General features: G+C 39.8%; 1 protein-coding gene across 3 annotated transcripts in view; it reads right to left on the bottom strand.

Moving 5' to 3' along the window:
* DOCK8 (dedicator of cytokinesis 8) overlaps positions 1 to 16,932 on the bottom strand; it is a 312,866-nt gene that overhangs the window by 98,734 nt on the left and 197,200 nt on the right. For all 3 annotated transcript variants that reach the window (XM_036737707.1, XM_036737708.1, XM_036737709.1), the window contains 7 exons: positions 11,841 to 11,958; positions 10,201 to 10,271; positions 8,769 to 8,907; positions 8,031 to 8,132; positions 5,875 to 5,970; positions 3,592 to 3,826; positions 273 to 437 (listed from right to left, as the gene is read on the bottom strand). In XM_036737707.1, the coding sequence (XP_036593602.1) occupies positions 273 to 437; positions 3,592 to 3,826; positions 5,875 to 5,970; positions 8,031 to 8,132; positions 8,769 to 8,907; positions 10,201 to 10,271; positions 11,841 to 11,958 (926 nt within the window). The remainder of the gene's footprint in view (positions 1 to 272; positions 438 to 3,591; positions 3,827 to 5,874; positions 5,971 to 8,030; positions 8,133 to 8,768; positions 8,908 to 10,200; positions 10,272 to 11,840; positions 11,959 to 16,932) is intronic.

The raw sequence follows: 16,932 nt of genomic DNA, 5'->3' as shown, positions 1-16,932 counted from the left end.
TAGGTCTGAGCTCCCCAAAACAAAAAAGCCCCTCCTGGGGCTTATGTGTATCCTGGATATAATTATTGCTTTTACGATACTCAAGACCATTTCGGGTGCCTTGGCATGAGTTGGTACTTCAGGGAACCAATCGTTCAAGGCTGTCCTTAAATGAATCACAACATCGGTATTGGGGGAGAAAGGGGAGGAAGCAAAGAAGACAGGAGACCATAAGCCAAAAACAATGGACGAGTGAGAGAGGGCCCGCTCTGCCAGATTCTGCTCAGCGTTACCTGATTTTGACACTTCCCTTTGAACATCAGGAAGGCGGAAAACATAGTACACATATGAGGCCAAGAGGCAATTCCGCCCATGCTGGTCCTTGCTCAGGTCCTTGCTGTTGTGAAGGCTGCTTGCTATGGAAACCACAGATTCAAACGCAAACTGGGAAAAATTGGCTGGAGAACAAGGAGAAAGAAAATTTCAGCATGCAAGTTCTGAAAGGAATTAAGACTCAGGACATACTCAGGATTGATGACTCTGGACCCAACCCCCCAACCAAAGGAGGCCAGTCTATGCCAATGTCCTTGTTGGAGGCTGGGGAAGATTTCTGTAACCCTTAGGGGGCCCAGCCCCGCTAACACTTAAGACTACACCCACAACAAAGAGCTTCAAGGAAGTCCAGATGAAGGATTCCAGGTTCTTCCCTCTCCTATCCAGCCCATCCATCCTTACCAGATGAGAAAGAGACAAAAAAATTAATGGAACGAAAAAGCCCAAGTCAGGAGACTTGGGTGTGAACTTGTGGCCATGTTCAAACCCTTCTTTCTTAATTTATAAAGTAAATGATAGTTTCCTAATTTATAAAATAGGGATGATAATACTTTCACGATTTACCGCACAAGATTGTTGTAGAGAAAGCACTTTGCAATAGCCTTAAAGCATAACACAAATGAGTTATTATTGTTCAAACCTGCTTGAGGTACGTCTTTCTCCTGCTCTGCCTCTGATGGTTCCCTATTTTATCAAGGATATATTCTTTTCCCTGGAATTCAGGGCTTCCCATTTTCTTGTCACAGCCTTCTCATTCAATCTTATTTCAGACTACACGCTAAAGACTACATGCTTCAGTCAGTCTTCTCCTTCACCTCAGCACTTACACACACAGTGGGCCTTCTTATCTCTGTGACTTTGTTCTTGCTGTTTTCCACGCCTGGAATGACTTTTCCATTCCTTTCCATTTATCCAGATCCTACCTGATCCTCTTGAGTGTTCACGAGGGGGAGAACATTAGGGTTCACTTTCATAAAAGCCTTCCCTAACTATCATAGTCCACAGTGAACTCCTTCCCTTCTCTAAATGCCTACAGCATTCAGAGTCTGTACTATACAATTTACCACTTAATTATATAACATCTTGTGTTGATCTCTATTCCTCATATACATTTTCTCACCCATAAATCTGAATTATTGTTAAGTTTCTCAAACATCTTCTCTTTTATATCCTCATAGTGATGAGCACAGTTCTGGGCACATGGCTGAATCAACAGAAATTGTGATTATTCAAGGATACGCATTGTGCCTGCTCTATAGCATCAGGACATGGTTTGACTGAACTGCATTTTGATCCCTGTGGGGAGAGGTCAAAGGCCAAATCCCACCTTCTGCAGGAGGCCTTTCCCAAGTCGCCCAAAAGCTTTCCCTCTCAGGCTGCCTTCCATTTACTCTGTATATATCTTATATGTAACTAGCTACTTACATGCTCTGTCCCTCATCAGAATATAAGCTTCTTGAGGGCAGGAACCTGTTTTTTTTTTAACCCCAGTATTTTGTACAGCACCTAATACATAGTAAGTACTTAATAAATGTTTGTTAACTGATAATAGTTGATATCTTGGTGAGAGCTCTGACAACCTGATTAAGGGGAAAAAGCTCTAGATGTGGAAAGGAGAAGGAATTAGCCAACTCAAAAATGTTTATTGGGAAGTAATAACATGCCATGGGGCAGCTAGATATCACAGTAGGTAGAGCGCTGGGCCTGGAGTCAGGAAGACTCGTCTTTGTGAGTTCAAATCTGGCCTCAGACACTCAGTGGCTGTGTGACCCTGGGCTAGTCACTTAACCCTGTCTACCTCAGTTCCTCATCTGCAAAATGAACTGGAGAAGGACATGGCAAACCATTCCAGTATCTCTGCCAAGAAAATGCCAAATGGGGTCATGAGGAATTAGACAAGACTGAAATGACTGAACAATAACAATAAATATCATGCCAAGCACAGTGTAGGTGCTGAGGGGGAATACAAAGAAACAGAAAACAGTATCTCTGCCCTCCAAGGGCTTATATTCTAGACGGGAAGACAAGGCACACACAATTTAAATAATAATACATGACATTATATAGTTGTGCCAATAAAGAAAATATAGATAATGAGTGTTATATAACATTAATGCAGCAGAAAAAAAAGTTACAGTAGGACCAGGTATTCCATGCTGACCCATTTCAGTTTCTGAGTAGAAGCCCAACTCATCCAACAACAAACAACACGAGACACATCCATGTTGTACTTCACCTGTTCACAAAATAAAAACTTGTTTCATGTTAGAAACAAGGGTCTTGCAACAAATGACAAGCTATAGGGAGCAGTCCCTTAAAAACTCTTTAGGTCTCAGTGAGACCTGTGAGATGAGGGCAATGGGCTAGAGGATCTATGAGGTCCCCTTTGAGCTCTAAATCTATGATCTTATGAAAGCCATTAAGGGGCAGAATTGGGAGGGGAAATTGGTAACCAAAAAATCACCTAACATTGATAAAGCATCTTCTTTGTGCTTCACTACTGTCTAAGGCATTGGTTGTTGAGTCGTTTCAGTTCGTGTCCAACTCTTCTTGACCCCATTTGGGGTTTTCTTGGCCAAGATACTGGAGTGGTTTGCCATTTCCTTCTCCAGCTCATTTTACAGATGAGGAAACTGAGGCAAACAGGGTTAAGTGACTTGCCCAGGGTCACACATTTAGTGAGTGTCTGAGATTGGATGTGAACTCAGGAAGGTGAGTCTTCCTGACTCCAGGCTGGGGAACTCTATGTACTGGGCCACTTAGGTGCCCCTCCTAGTCCCTCCAAAGGACTTAAAGAAGAAACAATCCCTACTCTCAAGGTGCTTATGATGCAGCCTTAGCCCTTCCTGTGCACTTTATTCTCACTACACCTTCCCTCTCAGGCCACGTCTGAATGACCACTCACTATAACTATTCTCAAGTCAAACACTTCTCACTCCTTAATCTCACGTGTTTTTAATTTTAAATTATTTTCCCCCTACTCTCATGTTAAAACCCATTCAGAACATATTCCCAACGCTAACTCCCAGCTTCTTCTTTCACATTCTTATAATACTTGTAGCTCCCTGACTAGAATTGCCCTCATTGACTTCTCTTTTTAGCAAGGTCAGGAAAAGGGGAGAAAATCTGCCTTGTGAAGAGGCAGCACCTATGTCTTGTCCCTTCTCAGTCCCATGATTTTGAGAACTCCCAGGCAGGTGTTTAGGCTGCTTTTCCCATGCTTCCTTTCTGATCCCAGCATTCTCTCCCCAGTTCTTGGTGCCCCAAAGCCCAGAGTACCTGTCTGACCCGCAATGACCATGGGCTGTATGGACAGCTGAAAAAGCTTATCTAAAATCTGGTGCAGAAACAACACGAGGGGCTCCAAGCGGGAGGAACTTAGACAGATAATGCTCATTTTCAGTTCATGCTCCAGGTTAGCTTCTGTGATCTTGTTGTCCAGCACTCTGATAGGAAAGGTGACTTGGCTTTCCAGAGAGTGACACAGCGTAAAAAACTTCTCCAGGTGGTTGTCCTATAGAAGCAAAAAAAAAAAATGCAGGGGTGGGGGGCAATGTGTGATTGCCAGCTCCCAGGGAAGGGGCGCAATTCAATATACTAAGCAGTGAACTGGAGATGAATAAAAAATGATTAAAATGTACTTTGGAGAAAGAAAAGAGGACAAGTACAGTAGCAAATACCTTTGAGATGGCTAGATCTAAGGGTATGACGTTACTTAGTGTAACTGCATGCTCAATAAATATTAATTGAATGAAAAATTGGAATGTAGTCCCCAACATGTTCTCTAAGCAGATGCCAACATTCTGGGCAAGCACGTTATTAAGGAAGGAAGATTGCTGAATAGACATCCTGATTAAGAAGCAGTGGTGAGTTGGTGAATTAAGGCCAGGGATCTAACAAAGTAAAACCAGAAAATCCAAGAGGGAGAGAAAGCTACCTACACCTGGAATAAATGTTTAATATATCAATTACAACAAATAGAGGAAGGGGGCTGGATGAAGAAGGGTCATATAGATTCTGGAGGAAATGCAGAGTTGGGGTAAGATGTGGTTCCTGCCCTCAAGGAGCTGGCAATCAAGTAGGAAAATAAAGAACCAAGACATAACAAGGACATTAGAGAGATACAAAGCAAATTGCTATGTGAGTTCTGGGGGGAAAAGGTCCAACTGGAAGGGATCGGTGAAGACTTCCTGGAGACGGTGGTGTTTCACTTGAGGTTTAAAGTATTGATAAGTATCTAATAGGCAAAGAAAAGGAGAGAATGCTAAGGCTTGAGAGTACAATGAAAATACTCCAGTTCAGCTAGAACTGAGTATGCAGAGGAAGTAACAGGAGATGAAGCCAGAAAGGTGGCACCATATTGTGGGCAGAGGAGGCCCAACTATGTGCAGGAAGGAATAGGCTAAGAATTTCTGAGCAGTGACATTATCAATCAATCAACATTTATTAAAAGCTTACTATATTCCAGGTACTAGGAATATAAAGAAAAAAAAAACATGAGGCCCTCAAGGAGTTTATATTCTATTGACTCGAGCTTTGTTGAAGAGAGATAGGATGCTAGCTTGATGGGATAAGAGGATCAAGGCAAGATTTTTGTATTTGTTTTTTGGAGGTTTAAGGGTTAAATGACTTGCCCAGGATCACACAACTAGTAAGTGTCTGAGGCCAAATTCAGACTCAGGTCTTTCTGACTTCAGGGCTGGTGCTCTAACCACTGAGCTACCTAGCTGCCCCTGTTTGCTTTTTAGGCCTGGGAAACCTAAGCATGTTTTCAGGCCTATGGAAAGGGCATGAGTAGAGAGGAGAGTTTAAAGATGCATCAAGATGTGATGGTTATGGAAGCAACATCCTTGAAGACACAGAAAGGAATGAGATCAAAGAGATAGACTAAATTTCATTAATCCATAGGGATAGCTCTTTTTTTTTTATAAAGAAGGGAAACAGGACAGAAAAGTGAAAATATTGAGAAGGTTTGAAAAATGAATGTCGTGAAGGTGAGGGAGTTCATGTGAGATGCTCTCAGTTTCCAAAGTGAAGTACATTTAAGTACAGGGGTGGAGAGGACAGCTGGTTAACATGACTTTTCTTTGAGAAGTTTCTTAGCTCTAATCACAAGGGATTCAATTCAGGCATTTGATACTTGCAAGGACTTTAAAAAACAGATGAAACTTCAATAGCTTTATGACCGCTTCGTAAAGAAGTTTAACTAATTTTTATCTGTATCTGAAACAACCAAGATGCCCCACAGTAAAGTAGATCTCTTGGTGTGGACCCAGGGAGACCTGAGTTCACCTCTCACTGCTGTCACAAAGCTGTATGACCATGGTCAAGTCTTTTATCCTTTCTGAGCCTCAGGCAGCTCTCCAAATCTTATCTACTAAGTAAAAGATGTAGGTATTATTTATATTAGTAAAAGGACTACCCACATGGAAGGATTCACCGACATGATGCTAGTACAAATGAAACAACCAGGATTTCCATTTGTCATTTTCTACTCTAGCATCGTAATTTTTTCTGACCCTCATAACTGAATTTATTAGCCAAGCCCTTCAGGTGCCTTACCTGGGTGTGGACAGAAGAAACAGCCTGGACTTCAATGTTGAATACTCCCTTATGCCCTTCAGCCCATTTGATGGGAGGGTTCTGTGGAGGAACCTTCTGTGAGAAAGGAAAAACCAGAAGAGAAATCAATAACTCAATGCTCTTTTCTGATTCAATGGCAGCAACAGAAAGAGTTACAAAATAAATGACATCAAAGAAAAATAATAATAGTACCTAAATTCAAGAACAATAGAGGCTATTTCTGCCAAGCTCTTTGCATTTTAAGTCCCTTGATAGCTCCAGGGACAGCATTGTCGATGGTGCTCTGGAATGAAGCCCCTCTCTTTTTGCGTTCAGGACCAAAGAAATTGTATTTTTCCATTAGTAGCAAATATTTTACCATGACAATATCAGTGTTTGCTGTATTTTTAATAGTTTTTATGTGTCCAAAAATGCCATAGTTTTTCCTTAGTTCAAAAACAGTCTTGCATGGAACATCTGTATTACAACATGGAAAGGGAAGACTGTGCAATGAGACTGGGGTAAAAGATCCTTCTTCCAATAGGGGAAGGAAGGGAATAAGCATTGACTGAGTACCTCCTACTATGCAGGGGCAGCGAGGTGGTACAGTGGATAGAGCACCAGGCCTGGAGTCAGGGTGACCCCTCTCCATGAGTTCAAATCTGGTGTCTGATACTTACTGGCTGTGTGACCCTGGGTGAGTCACTCAACCTTCTTTGCCTCATTTTCCTCATCTGTCAAATACGAGCAGGAGAAGGAAATGGCAAACTACTGTAGTATCTTTGCCAAGAATACCCCAAAAGGGAGTCACAAAGAGTGAAAAACAACTAAAAAACCCCCAAACAAACCATACCAGGCACTGTGCACAGTGCTTTACAAAGATTATCTCATTGGATCCCCACAAGCACCACGGGAGGAAAGTATGGCTATCATTTCCATTTTATAGTTGGGGAAACTGAGGCAAACAGAGGTGAAATGACTTGCCCAGGGTCACACAGCTAGTACATATCTAAGACAGCACTTGAATTCAGATCTTCCTGACTCCAGGCCCAGCAATTTATTGACTCTGCCACCAGCTACCTTTCTCAAGGAGCTCACAGTCTGATAGGGAGACAACATTCAAGCAACTATGTACAAATAAGATATATGCCCGTATATATCTTATTATATATCTCATCTATCTATCCATCCATCCATCTATCTATCTATCTATCTATCTATCTATCTATCTATCTATCTATCTATCTATCAATCTGTCTGTCTGTCTATCTATCTGTCCATCTATCTAATCTAGTCTTTGGAGAACATCTCCCCTTCTTTTTGATGATATTTCTCTTTTTAATGATTCTGTCAGGACGATGGGAAGTTAACTAGAGATGGGAAAATACATGGAACCTGACCAGAGAACCCTCTGTCACTTCCCTGGGAACCCAGGAGAGCTGCGAGAGAACATACTGTTATTAGTGTTTTGGAAACCATGAAGAGCTTAAGGGTGATAATTAAGGGTGAGTGATCATTTAAAAAAAACTTCATAAAATGTTCGCACTAGAAGGGACCTTCGACTTCGATGAGTCCAGCCTCTTGTTTTACAGACGGAGAAACTGATACTCAAAGAGATAAAGTGATTTGCTTTAGGTCACAGAGGGAGAAGGTATCAGAGCTGAGACTCAAATCCGTGTCTTTGGATTCCAAATCTCTGGGACTTTTTACTTTTATCATGCTGCCCCCTCCTGGGGTCTGTACATATTGTCATTGGCCTCTGTTTGAGGAGAAATAGATCGGGTTCAGTCAGTCGGTCGGTCAGTCAACTAGGATTTACAATGCTTGGCACTGCACCAAGGGCTGGGGATTCAAAGAAGTGCAAAAAGAGCCCCTGATCTCAAGGAACTTCCATTCTAATGGGGAAGACAACATGGAAATAACCAGGTATATTAATATATATAATATAATAATAATTATTAATTATTGATCACATATCATTATTATTATTATATGCATTACATTATAGTATATATTAAAACAATATCATATATCATACATTACATCCTATTATAACAATATATAATACGTATAATTATATAATTATGTGTTTCACATATATTAATATATAATAACCAGAAATATATAGGACTGGTGGAAGGAAGCTTGCTGATTACCTCTGGGGAGTGCATTGAGTAGTTGGGGGGCAGTTTTTCCAAAGCAACAGGAAGACAGTAAGGTCCAGTTTGAAGACGCTCATTAAAGAGAATCGGCAACCACTGAAACGGATGATGTAAGGGATAAATTGTTATTTATGATGGTTCCTCATTCTGACAATTCATCTAGCTCACCATAATCAAATGCAACTGAGTGATGATTAGATATTGACCAGTGCTCTTCTAGACAGTAATTTCTGCCAAGCTCTTTGCATTTTAAATACGTTGATAGCTCCAGGGACAGCATCATTGATGGTTCTCCGGAATGCTTCCCCTTTCTTTTTGTGTTCAGGACCAAAGAAATTGTATTTTTTCCATTATTGGAAAATATTTTACCATGACAATATCAGTGTTTACTGTACTTTTTAATACTTTTTATGTGTCCACAAAAAGCCATAGTTTTTCCTTAGTTAAAAAATGGTCTTGCATGGCCCATCTCTCTTACAACATGGAAGGGAATGTAATGAGACCGGAGTAAATGCTCATCCTTCCAATATCTATTATCTGTGTGCCCATTTCATTTCTAAGAATCTGTCATTTGTCAAGTCAAGATCATCCTTTGATTTCTGCCCTTGGGTATCATAGGTTCTAGCACATTTTACTAGGAGAAGCTGATAGGGTTTAGTTGTTTATCTCTCCAGGGATTTTGAAGGCCCAAGGAAAGTGAAATGTGAATCACTGGGTTTGAAACCAACTCACCGAATATCCCAGAAGACTTTCTATTGAGGTGCCTTGCTTCTGATGACAGCTGATATGGTAGAATGTGAAGAGAAGATGGTGGTTGACTGTGAGTTTAGCAGGTAGTTTAATTTTCACTTCTTCATAAAAGTCAGGAGACCTGTTTGGAAAGCACAAAGGCATAAATGAAAACTATTCTTACTACAAACTATAACTCCAAAGTTACCCCCATCCCCACTCTGTCTTTGACTATTTGTCTTTTCCCTTTCATTTTTTCCCATTAGATTGTAAACTCCTTGATGGCAGGGACCGTCTTTTGCTTCTTTTTTGTATCCCTAGCACTTAGCACAGTGCCTGGCACTTAATAAATGTTTACGGATGATTGATTGTCTTTTATAAAATTCTGTTCCTACCCTGGGAACGCCTTGAGGGAGATTTTATATCTTTGGCTAACTTCCATTTACTCAAAAACAAGGCTCATAAACTAAAAGCTACTGCAGAACTGAAAACAATAAACTAGAAACATAATTAGAAAGTGGTCTTGAGTCTGATCTTTGCCTTAGTAGGCAGTGAGCAAATATGTTTTCCACCTGTGAAGTCGGAATAATATAATTGGAAAACTGTTATGGGACTCTGATACTCAGTAGCTATTATTAAAGATGACCTCCTGACTGATTTGCTTTAAAATCAATATGGCTTTTAACTAGAGAAACAAGTGAAGGATTTGGGGGTCTGGGCCTACTTCTCTCTTTCCTTCAAAATCATGAAAATGTTTGAGAGATACCCAAAAGATATCAAAGAGAGAGGAAAAAGGACCCATGTGAACAAAAATATTCATAACAGCTCTTTTTTTTGGTGTGGTAAAGAATTGGAAATTGAGGGGGTACCTATCAATTTCAGGGAGAGGTGGAACAAATTATGGCATAAGAATATAATGGAATACTATTCTGCCATAAGAAATGATGAAAGGGATGGTTTTAGAAGAACCTGGAAAGACTTGGCCTGAAATGATGAATTTTCAGGAAAGTGAGCAGAACCAGGAGAACTATTTATACAATAAAGACGTTTTAAAGACAAATAACTTTTAGAAGACTTAAGGACTCTGATCGATGCAGTGACCACCCATAATTCGAGAGGACCAATGATGAAGCATGTTGCCCTCCTCCTAACAAAGAGGCTAGTGCTCAAGATGCAGAATGAGACATGTTTTTGGACATAGCCAATGTAGGAATTTGTTTTGCTTCACTATGGTATTTGTTATAAGGGTTTTCTTTTTCTTTATTTTTTAGCATGGGGGGAGAAGAGGAATGGGAGAGAAAATAAATGCTTGTTAATTGAAAAAGAAGGTAAAATAAAGGTTACATAAAAAGAAAATAGTTGGAAGGCATAGAACATTAAGCGGAGTCAAAAATGACGAAACATCTTGGCATCACATTTTTTAAAAAGTACTTACTTGTTGTGATATGTGACGGCTGTGTAGACTTCTTGCAGAAATTCAGGGCCATTGGACTTTCCAAAGATGACCTGCACCCCCCCCCCATAGGAAAAAAACAAGAAAACATCTATGTGTATGAAATGTTATCAAAACATCAAAACATCTACCCTTAGGCCAAACCCTGATGGGTAAGTATTAATCCTCTGCTTGGAATCTGGTACTAATTTTATTCTCTGACTTCAGGATGGAAACCTGGTCTTGGACCTTTCTTTTACCAAGCCATTCACTTGACGAAGGAGCAGGTAATTTTCCAGGGGAAGTAAAAAGTTGAAGAGTACTCTCCCAGGAACCTTGCTTCCTTCCTGATTATCCCAAATGTCCCTCATTACTGTATCTCCTTCTCTACCTGTGGCCCCTACAAGAAAGTGCTGGGAAAGTCCTGCCTTTCCTTTGAGTACAATGAGAGGCAGGAGAGATCCAGGATTGGATGATGGTTCATTACTACTTGGGGAGCTAGAATAAATGAACTCAAGGAGGAGTTTAATCCAGTCTGATAAGTTAATGGAAAATAATGATACCCACAGGGTGTTGAGACACTTCACGTGAGCAAATCCTGGCACTCCGGGTCCCTCTGAGATCTGTGCTTCATCTACTTACAATTACTTCTTCAACTCTAATCCATCAGGAATCTGCCATTTCGTTGGTGTGGGTGCTGCCTCTAACTGATGCAAATCAAAATAATTTTACCCTTTGGCAGATGGTATGTGTGAGTTCTAGCCCCCAAAATTCAGCATGCTGGGCCTAATCTTGCCAGGAGCCTTTCTAAACTTAGCTAGATTGGTCTTCAGATGAGACGTGGTTTGCCGCTGAGAAACTTAAAGCCTTTGTAGCTTGATAGGACCTGCTATGATTATCATTCTGTTATACAGATGAGGAATTTAGGCAGAATCACACGGATGCTGACCAGTGTCTGAGGCTGGATTTGAACTCAGGTTAGTCTGATTTCAAGTCCAGGGCCCTTGCCCACTGCAGCCCCTGTCCTCCCATAAGGGATAGAGTCAGCTTCAAAGTCAGTACAACCTGATTCCAAGGCCTGAGTCTGACACGTAATGGCTATAGGACCCAGGGCAAGTCACTTAATGTCTCGGTGTCCCAGGCGATTCTCTTTAAGTTGCAAAACAGATACATTGGTAGACAGGTGGAGTTTCCTTATTTGGAGCTTCCTGCACCAATAAAATCACAGGTCCAGTCCAAACTAGTCACATTGACCAGTAGATGAGACTGGGCCTTTGGTCAATGGATACCATGCCCTCTTCAGAAAGTGCCTCTGGAGGTATGTGATAAGCCAAAGAATGCCCTTTGACCCTTGTGTAAGGAATGCGACTTTTATTTTCTGCTGATTGTGGAAAAAAATTTTCTTTACATTGTCTGCACACTGAAGACTGAATGGCTCATACTAGGACAAGTTAGACAAGACATTTGGCCCTTTGGTGCTACAGGTTTTCCAGAGAATGATGCTATGCCAGCCACAACGTATGTCACTGAGACACAGTGGCTTCTAGGGTCCTCTATTTATGATTCAGATTCACAAGGGGTTTTTGTGTTGTTTTGTATTTTCCCTACTCTGGCTTATAGTAGTCATTTATTTTCCACATTACCGGCATAGCACTGTTAGCGTCTTCTCCGCACATAAATTGGATCTTAATTGTAATGTTCCTTGCAGATGCCACTTTGTTAGCAAAGTTCAGCCTCTGTGGGTAGACATAGAGAAGATTTCTGGAAAAGAACAAAAGAAGAAGAAATAAATGAAGGAGAAGAATTTGACATTTAGTAGAGCCTTTGATCCAAAGTAGGAATAATCCTTGCAAAAGGGCTGGTCTTCATATGTATGAATTCTTTTTGTAGGAGAAAGAAGTTAAAATGGAGCCTTCTCTTTGTGTGAATTGTCATAAGAATAATGAAGAGAAAAAATGCAGTGGCTACAACAATGTGAATGAAGCCAAAAACCTAAGTCACAGAAAAACCAGTGAAGGTCCTGGAGAGAAAAAGGAAAGAACAAGCGTTTATGAAGTACCTACTATGTACCAGTGCTTGGCATTGGAAATATTGGGAATGAATAGAGTTTCTCTGTTTAGGCAGAGAGGTGGGGCAGAATACTTCATACCTTTTCAGATCTGGTCTCATATTGTATATTTTTACTTAATTGTTTTTATTTGTCTCAAGGGATGGTTCATAGTCTGGAGGTTGAAGTGGAAAATTACTGTGATGGGAAGAAAAAAGCCATCAATAAAATGTTTTTTTATTTAAATAAGACAAATTTTCTTCAGCTTTATCCACTTACGAGCAAACAAATTGGAGAATAATCAGGACTCTGCTTGTTATAAACTTCTGCTGGGGAGAAAAGTCTTACATCATAGAATGTTCTCAGTCTTACATTTAAAGTCATCTGGGTTCTGGCTCTCTTCCACTTTTCCTGTTTTATTCCATATTATTCCCCTTTACTCATACCTCATTCCAGTTAAACTGTTCTCCATACATGATATTCCAGTTCCTGCCTCAAGTATATTCAGGATACGGGTGAGAATACTATGGGTATATTCAAGATATAGTCTCACCTCTGCCTCACAGAATTGTTAGCTTCCTCCACAGCCCAGTTCAGGTTAGCCTGATTTCTGTAGGAGGACTCTCCTGATTCCCCCAGCTATTAGCTCTCTCTCCCTCCAGCTTTGGAAGACGAAAGACCAACCTTTGGATGACTAAGGCCACAGGCAAGAGAATCCAGTGAGTGAGGATAGATAGGAATGAGAGAAATGATTATTTCTCTCACATTAATAACAATTATTATTTGAGATTAAGATTTTTTTTTCTATTTCTTCATTCAGAATAAATCCCTGTGGGTTATACAGCCAGTCTTTGAAGGACATTACTGACCTTGGCCCAAAAATTTAGCCCCCCTAGACCCTCTCATTTAGGTAGAATTGTTACCCCACCCAACTAGAAAACCTTACAAAGGTAACCTAACCTAGGTGAATTATGAACCACTGTGTTCTACTCAGACAGTCTTGGGTAGGGGGTAGATCCCTTTTGTCTAGTTGCCAGAGGCTGGGGGTGGTCTGGGTAGAGAGGAGTAAAAGTGACAGAATCAAAATCTCTTCCCCAGCCCCTCATTAGAATAGGCCTACCTTTCATTATAGTATTAATTCTCTCATTAATTGTTAACCAACCAGAGATGCTTTCTGCCTGTTGGGAATATTCATTCTTCCAAGGGCATGTAAACATTGGGAAGACTCTGTGATCCATCTTTGGTTTGTGAGAGAAAGCCAAATAACCATCCTTTTATTAATTATTCACTAGCCATAACTAAGAAATGATTAATTACCTAGAAATTATGTCTCTCAGACCTTTCTTATGTCACAGGGATAAGGTAAGGCAACCAGATTTTATTTATTTATGTTTTTTTGGTGAATATCTGGGTGTACATAGAACTATATTAATGTGGGATATATAGAAATGATTCTTGAGATCCAGGTTGGACCAGATGGCACTTGAGGTCATTTCAAACTGAAATTCTGTGTGATTCTACATTTGGGTCACTCTATATCAGCATGTGGATTATAGTCTAAAAGTTCAAACTTCAAAGAAGTAAGAGAAAAGAAACTAATTATCATTGACTGAGATCATGTTCAGGTTCAATAAATAGTCAAGAGCACTGGTGGGTGTGGGGGGGAATGGAACCAATTCTATGCTATAGGGTAGGGAATCAACTTTTCTTGACTCTTCATCAAACCAGCCAAGAGTTCTAGGGTTTTTGTCCAGACAGGGACAACAAATGGAAGACTGATATTGACCTCAATCCCTTACTTTGGACTCCTTGCCTGGGATAAATCTGATTTGTATCATCATTTTTTGCTGCCAGAATTCAGTCCTCCAGTCTAGCAGATCTCTAACATCTTCACTTTGAGGACCATTTTGGCAGAGTAGCAAATACCACATACCCCTAAATCCCACCTATATTTTTCTAGTCACTAAAACACACACACACACACACACACACACACACACACACACACACCATAAAACTACAATTAATGGGGGAAAGTACACTTTTTTTTGATGATACCCCCAAGACAGATGTCATTAATAAATTATTACCTGAACCCAGAAACAAAAGAATATAGCTACCGTTATATTATAAATATTAGTATTACAATAGATGAAATATCTTTTCTTTTTCTTTCTTTGGCAATTCTGAAAAGAAAGGAAGTGTATGGTACAGTAGAAAGAGTCAGGAAGCCGATCGGAGCCAAAAAGACTGGTTTTAAGTCCTACCTTTGACACATACTGATCATGTTATCCTGGGCAACACAACCTTTCAGTGACCCACAAAACTTGCTAAAATTTTAAATTACAGAGTAGTTGTCAATATGCATTGGTAAAAGGATTATTCTCATTGAGATTTCCCCCATACCAATGCAATCACAGTTCCAGGCCATAAACATTATTTTTAAAAAAACACACTTAGAAGACCTAGAGTCACCACCACTCTAACCTGTTGAAAAGCAAGGGAGGAGTCTTGGCCACACTAACTCAGGGGTAGGGGGCAAAGCTTAGAAAAGTAAAAGGTGGGAGCTGAACCTGGGTCATGCTGGTTGCTATCAGGTTTATTGACATAAAAGTACATACACAAAGTACATATTGTACTTTTATACTAAATAAAATAAGCATTTCTATATAAAGACTAGAACAGAAAAAAATAATTATAGATGAAACCATGAATCTCTTTTATATACAATCTGCTTTTCTGTATAAGTAAATAATAGATGTAACCTGTGATTTTCAAAGTTGTCTTGCTTCTCTGTGATTCTTTCCATCATCTTTCACGTATTAAAAAAATTCTTTGACAACTCTCTTGTCTTTCTTTTTTGTTTTTTTGGTGGGGGTAACACAGCCCTATTCTTGCCCCATTCCCCAATGAAAAAAAAAAGGAAAAACCAGTCCCATGTAATAAATATGCACAGTCAAGCAAAATAAATATCCATATTGGCCAGGTCTGAAAATGTATATCTCCTTCTACACCCTAAGTCCATCTTCTCGTTCATGGGTCCTCTGGAATGTTGTTACACCATTTCAGCTCAACTTTCCTAGTTAGCTTATTACTTTGTCTCCCTGTGTTCTTCATGGGTTGAGTGCAAAGATAAACATTGCACTGAATTCCATAATGCTGTGTTTATCATTCCCCCAGATAGTAAGTGAAAGTGGATTACATTACCCTGCTGATAATTTTGAGCTTGAGTATTGTAAATCATTCTGACTTGAGAAAAATTGTCCTGGCTAAAGGTGGGAGAGATGAAGCCATCAGAGTCTTTTACTAATCCTCCAGACTTTCAGTAGTACTATGGCACCCAACCAAACCTATATAGCTTAGGAGAATATTCATGGCTTAAAAAAAATACAAAATGTTCTCCAAACATGACATGTACAAACGGATTTTTTTTTTATCTTCTAATGTTCACCAAAAGAAAAAATTAAGTGCTAGATTCAGTATCATGGAATCAACTTGCATGGCTAAGTTGTGTATTTTAGCAAGAAGTCCCTTGGTCCCAAAGCTTGTGGTTTTTTTTTTATAAATTTCTTTATTTATTTTTAGTTTACCACACACGGTTCTACATAGTTTTGAGTTCCAGTTTTTCTCCCCTCCCTCCCCAAGACAGCATGGAGTCTCATATAACTGTCATGCATAACTTCGCATTGAATTAATTTATGCACTAGTCAAGTCGTGGAGAAGAATTTTGACCAATGGAATGAATCATGAGAAAGAAGAAACAGAACCAAAAAAAAAAAAAAACAAACTCAAAAACAAAAACGAAAGAGAAGCAGAAAAGGCGAGCATGTAGTGTGCCTCATTCTGTATTCAAACTTCGCAGTTCTTTGTCTCAATGAAGATAGCATTCTCCATCGTGAGTCCCCTGGAGTTGTCCTTGCCCCTTAGGTTGCTGAGAAAAGTGCAGTATGTCAGGGTTGGTCCTCACGGAATCCATATATCTGTGGCTGTGCACAACGTTCTCCTGGCTCTGCTCCGCTCACTCAGCATTATGTCGTGTAGGTTTTTCCAGGTTGTTATGAAGTCTGCATCATCCCCATTTCTTATGGTACAGTAGTTTTCCATCACCTTCATATACCACAGCTTGTTCAGCCATTCCCCAATTGATGGGCATCCCTTTGATTTCCAATTCTTGGCTACCACAAAGAGAGCTGCTGTAAATATTTTTGTACATATGGGTCCTTTTCAAAGCTTGTGTTTTTGAAAGAATTTGGAGTTGTTTTTACTATTAAGAGAAGGCAATACTTCCAACAGGCAAGGAGGGAGAATGGAAAGAACAGTCAGTTAAGAGACAGAATGAGTTTAAGCCTAGACTCTGTCACCTACTGCCTATGTGACTTTGGTCTACTTTTTGGAAGTGAAATTTCCTCATCTGTAAATAATATAATAATATATTAATAAATATACTCTACTATATTATAATATAATATAACATGATACATGATATAACATGATATGATACAATATAATAATAATAAATAATAATATCTTCCTTGCCTACCTCACAGGGTTCTTATTAGGATCAAACAGGATCATAGCTCTAGAGCTGTAAGGGACCACAGAAGTCATTTAGCATCAAACACATTTTTATTGAAGAGGAGACTGAAGCCCAGAAAGCTTAAGTGATTTACCCAAGGTCACAAGTAAAG

The sequence above is a fragment of the Trichosurus vulpecula genome, chromosome 9, assembly GCF_011100635.1.
Source record: "Trichosurus vulpecula isolate mTriVul1 chromosome 9, mTriVul1.pri, whole genome shotgun sequence".
NCBI classification, from domain to species: Eukaryota; Metazoa; Chordata; class Mammalia; order Diprotodontia; family Phalangeridae; genus Trichosurus; species Trichosurus vulpecula.
Note: the sequence above shows the minus strand (reverse complement) of the source record. Positions and strands in the feature narration are given on the sequence as shown.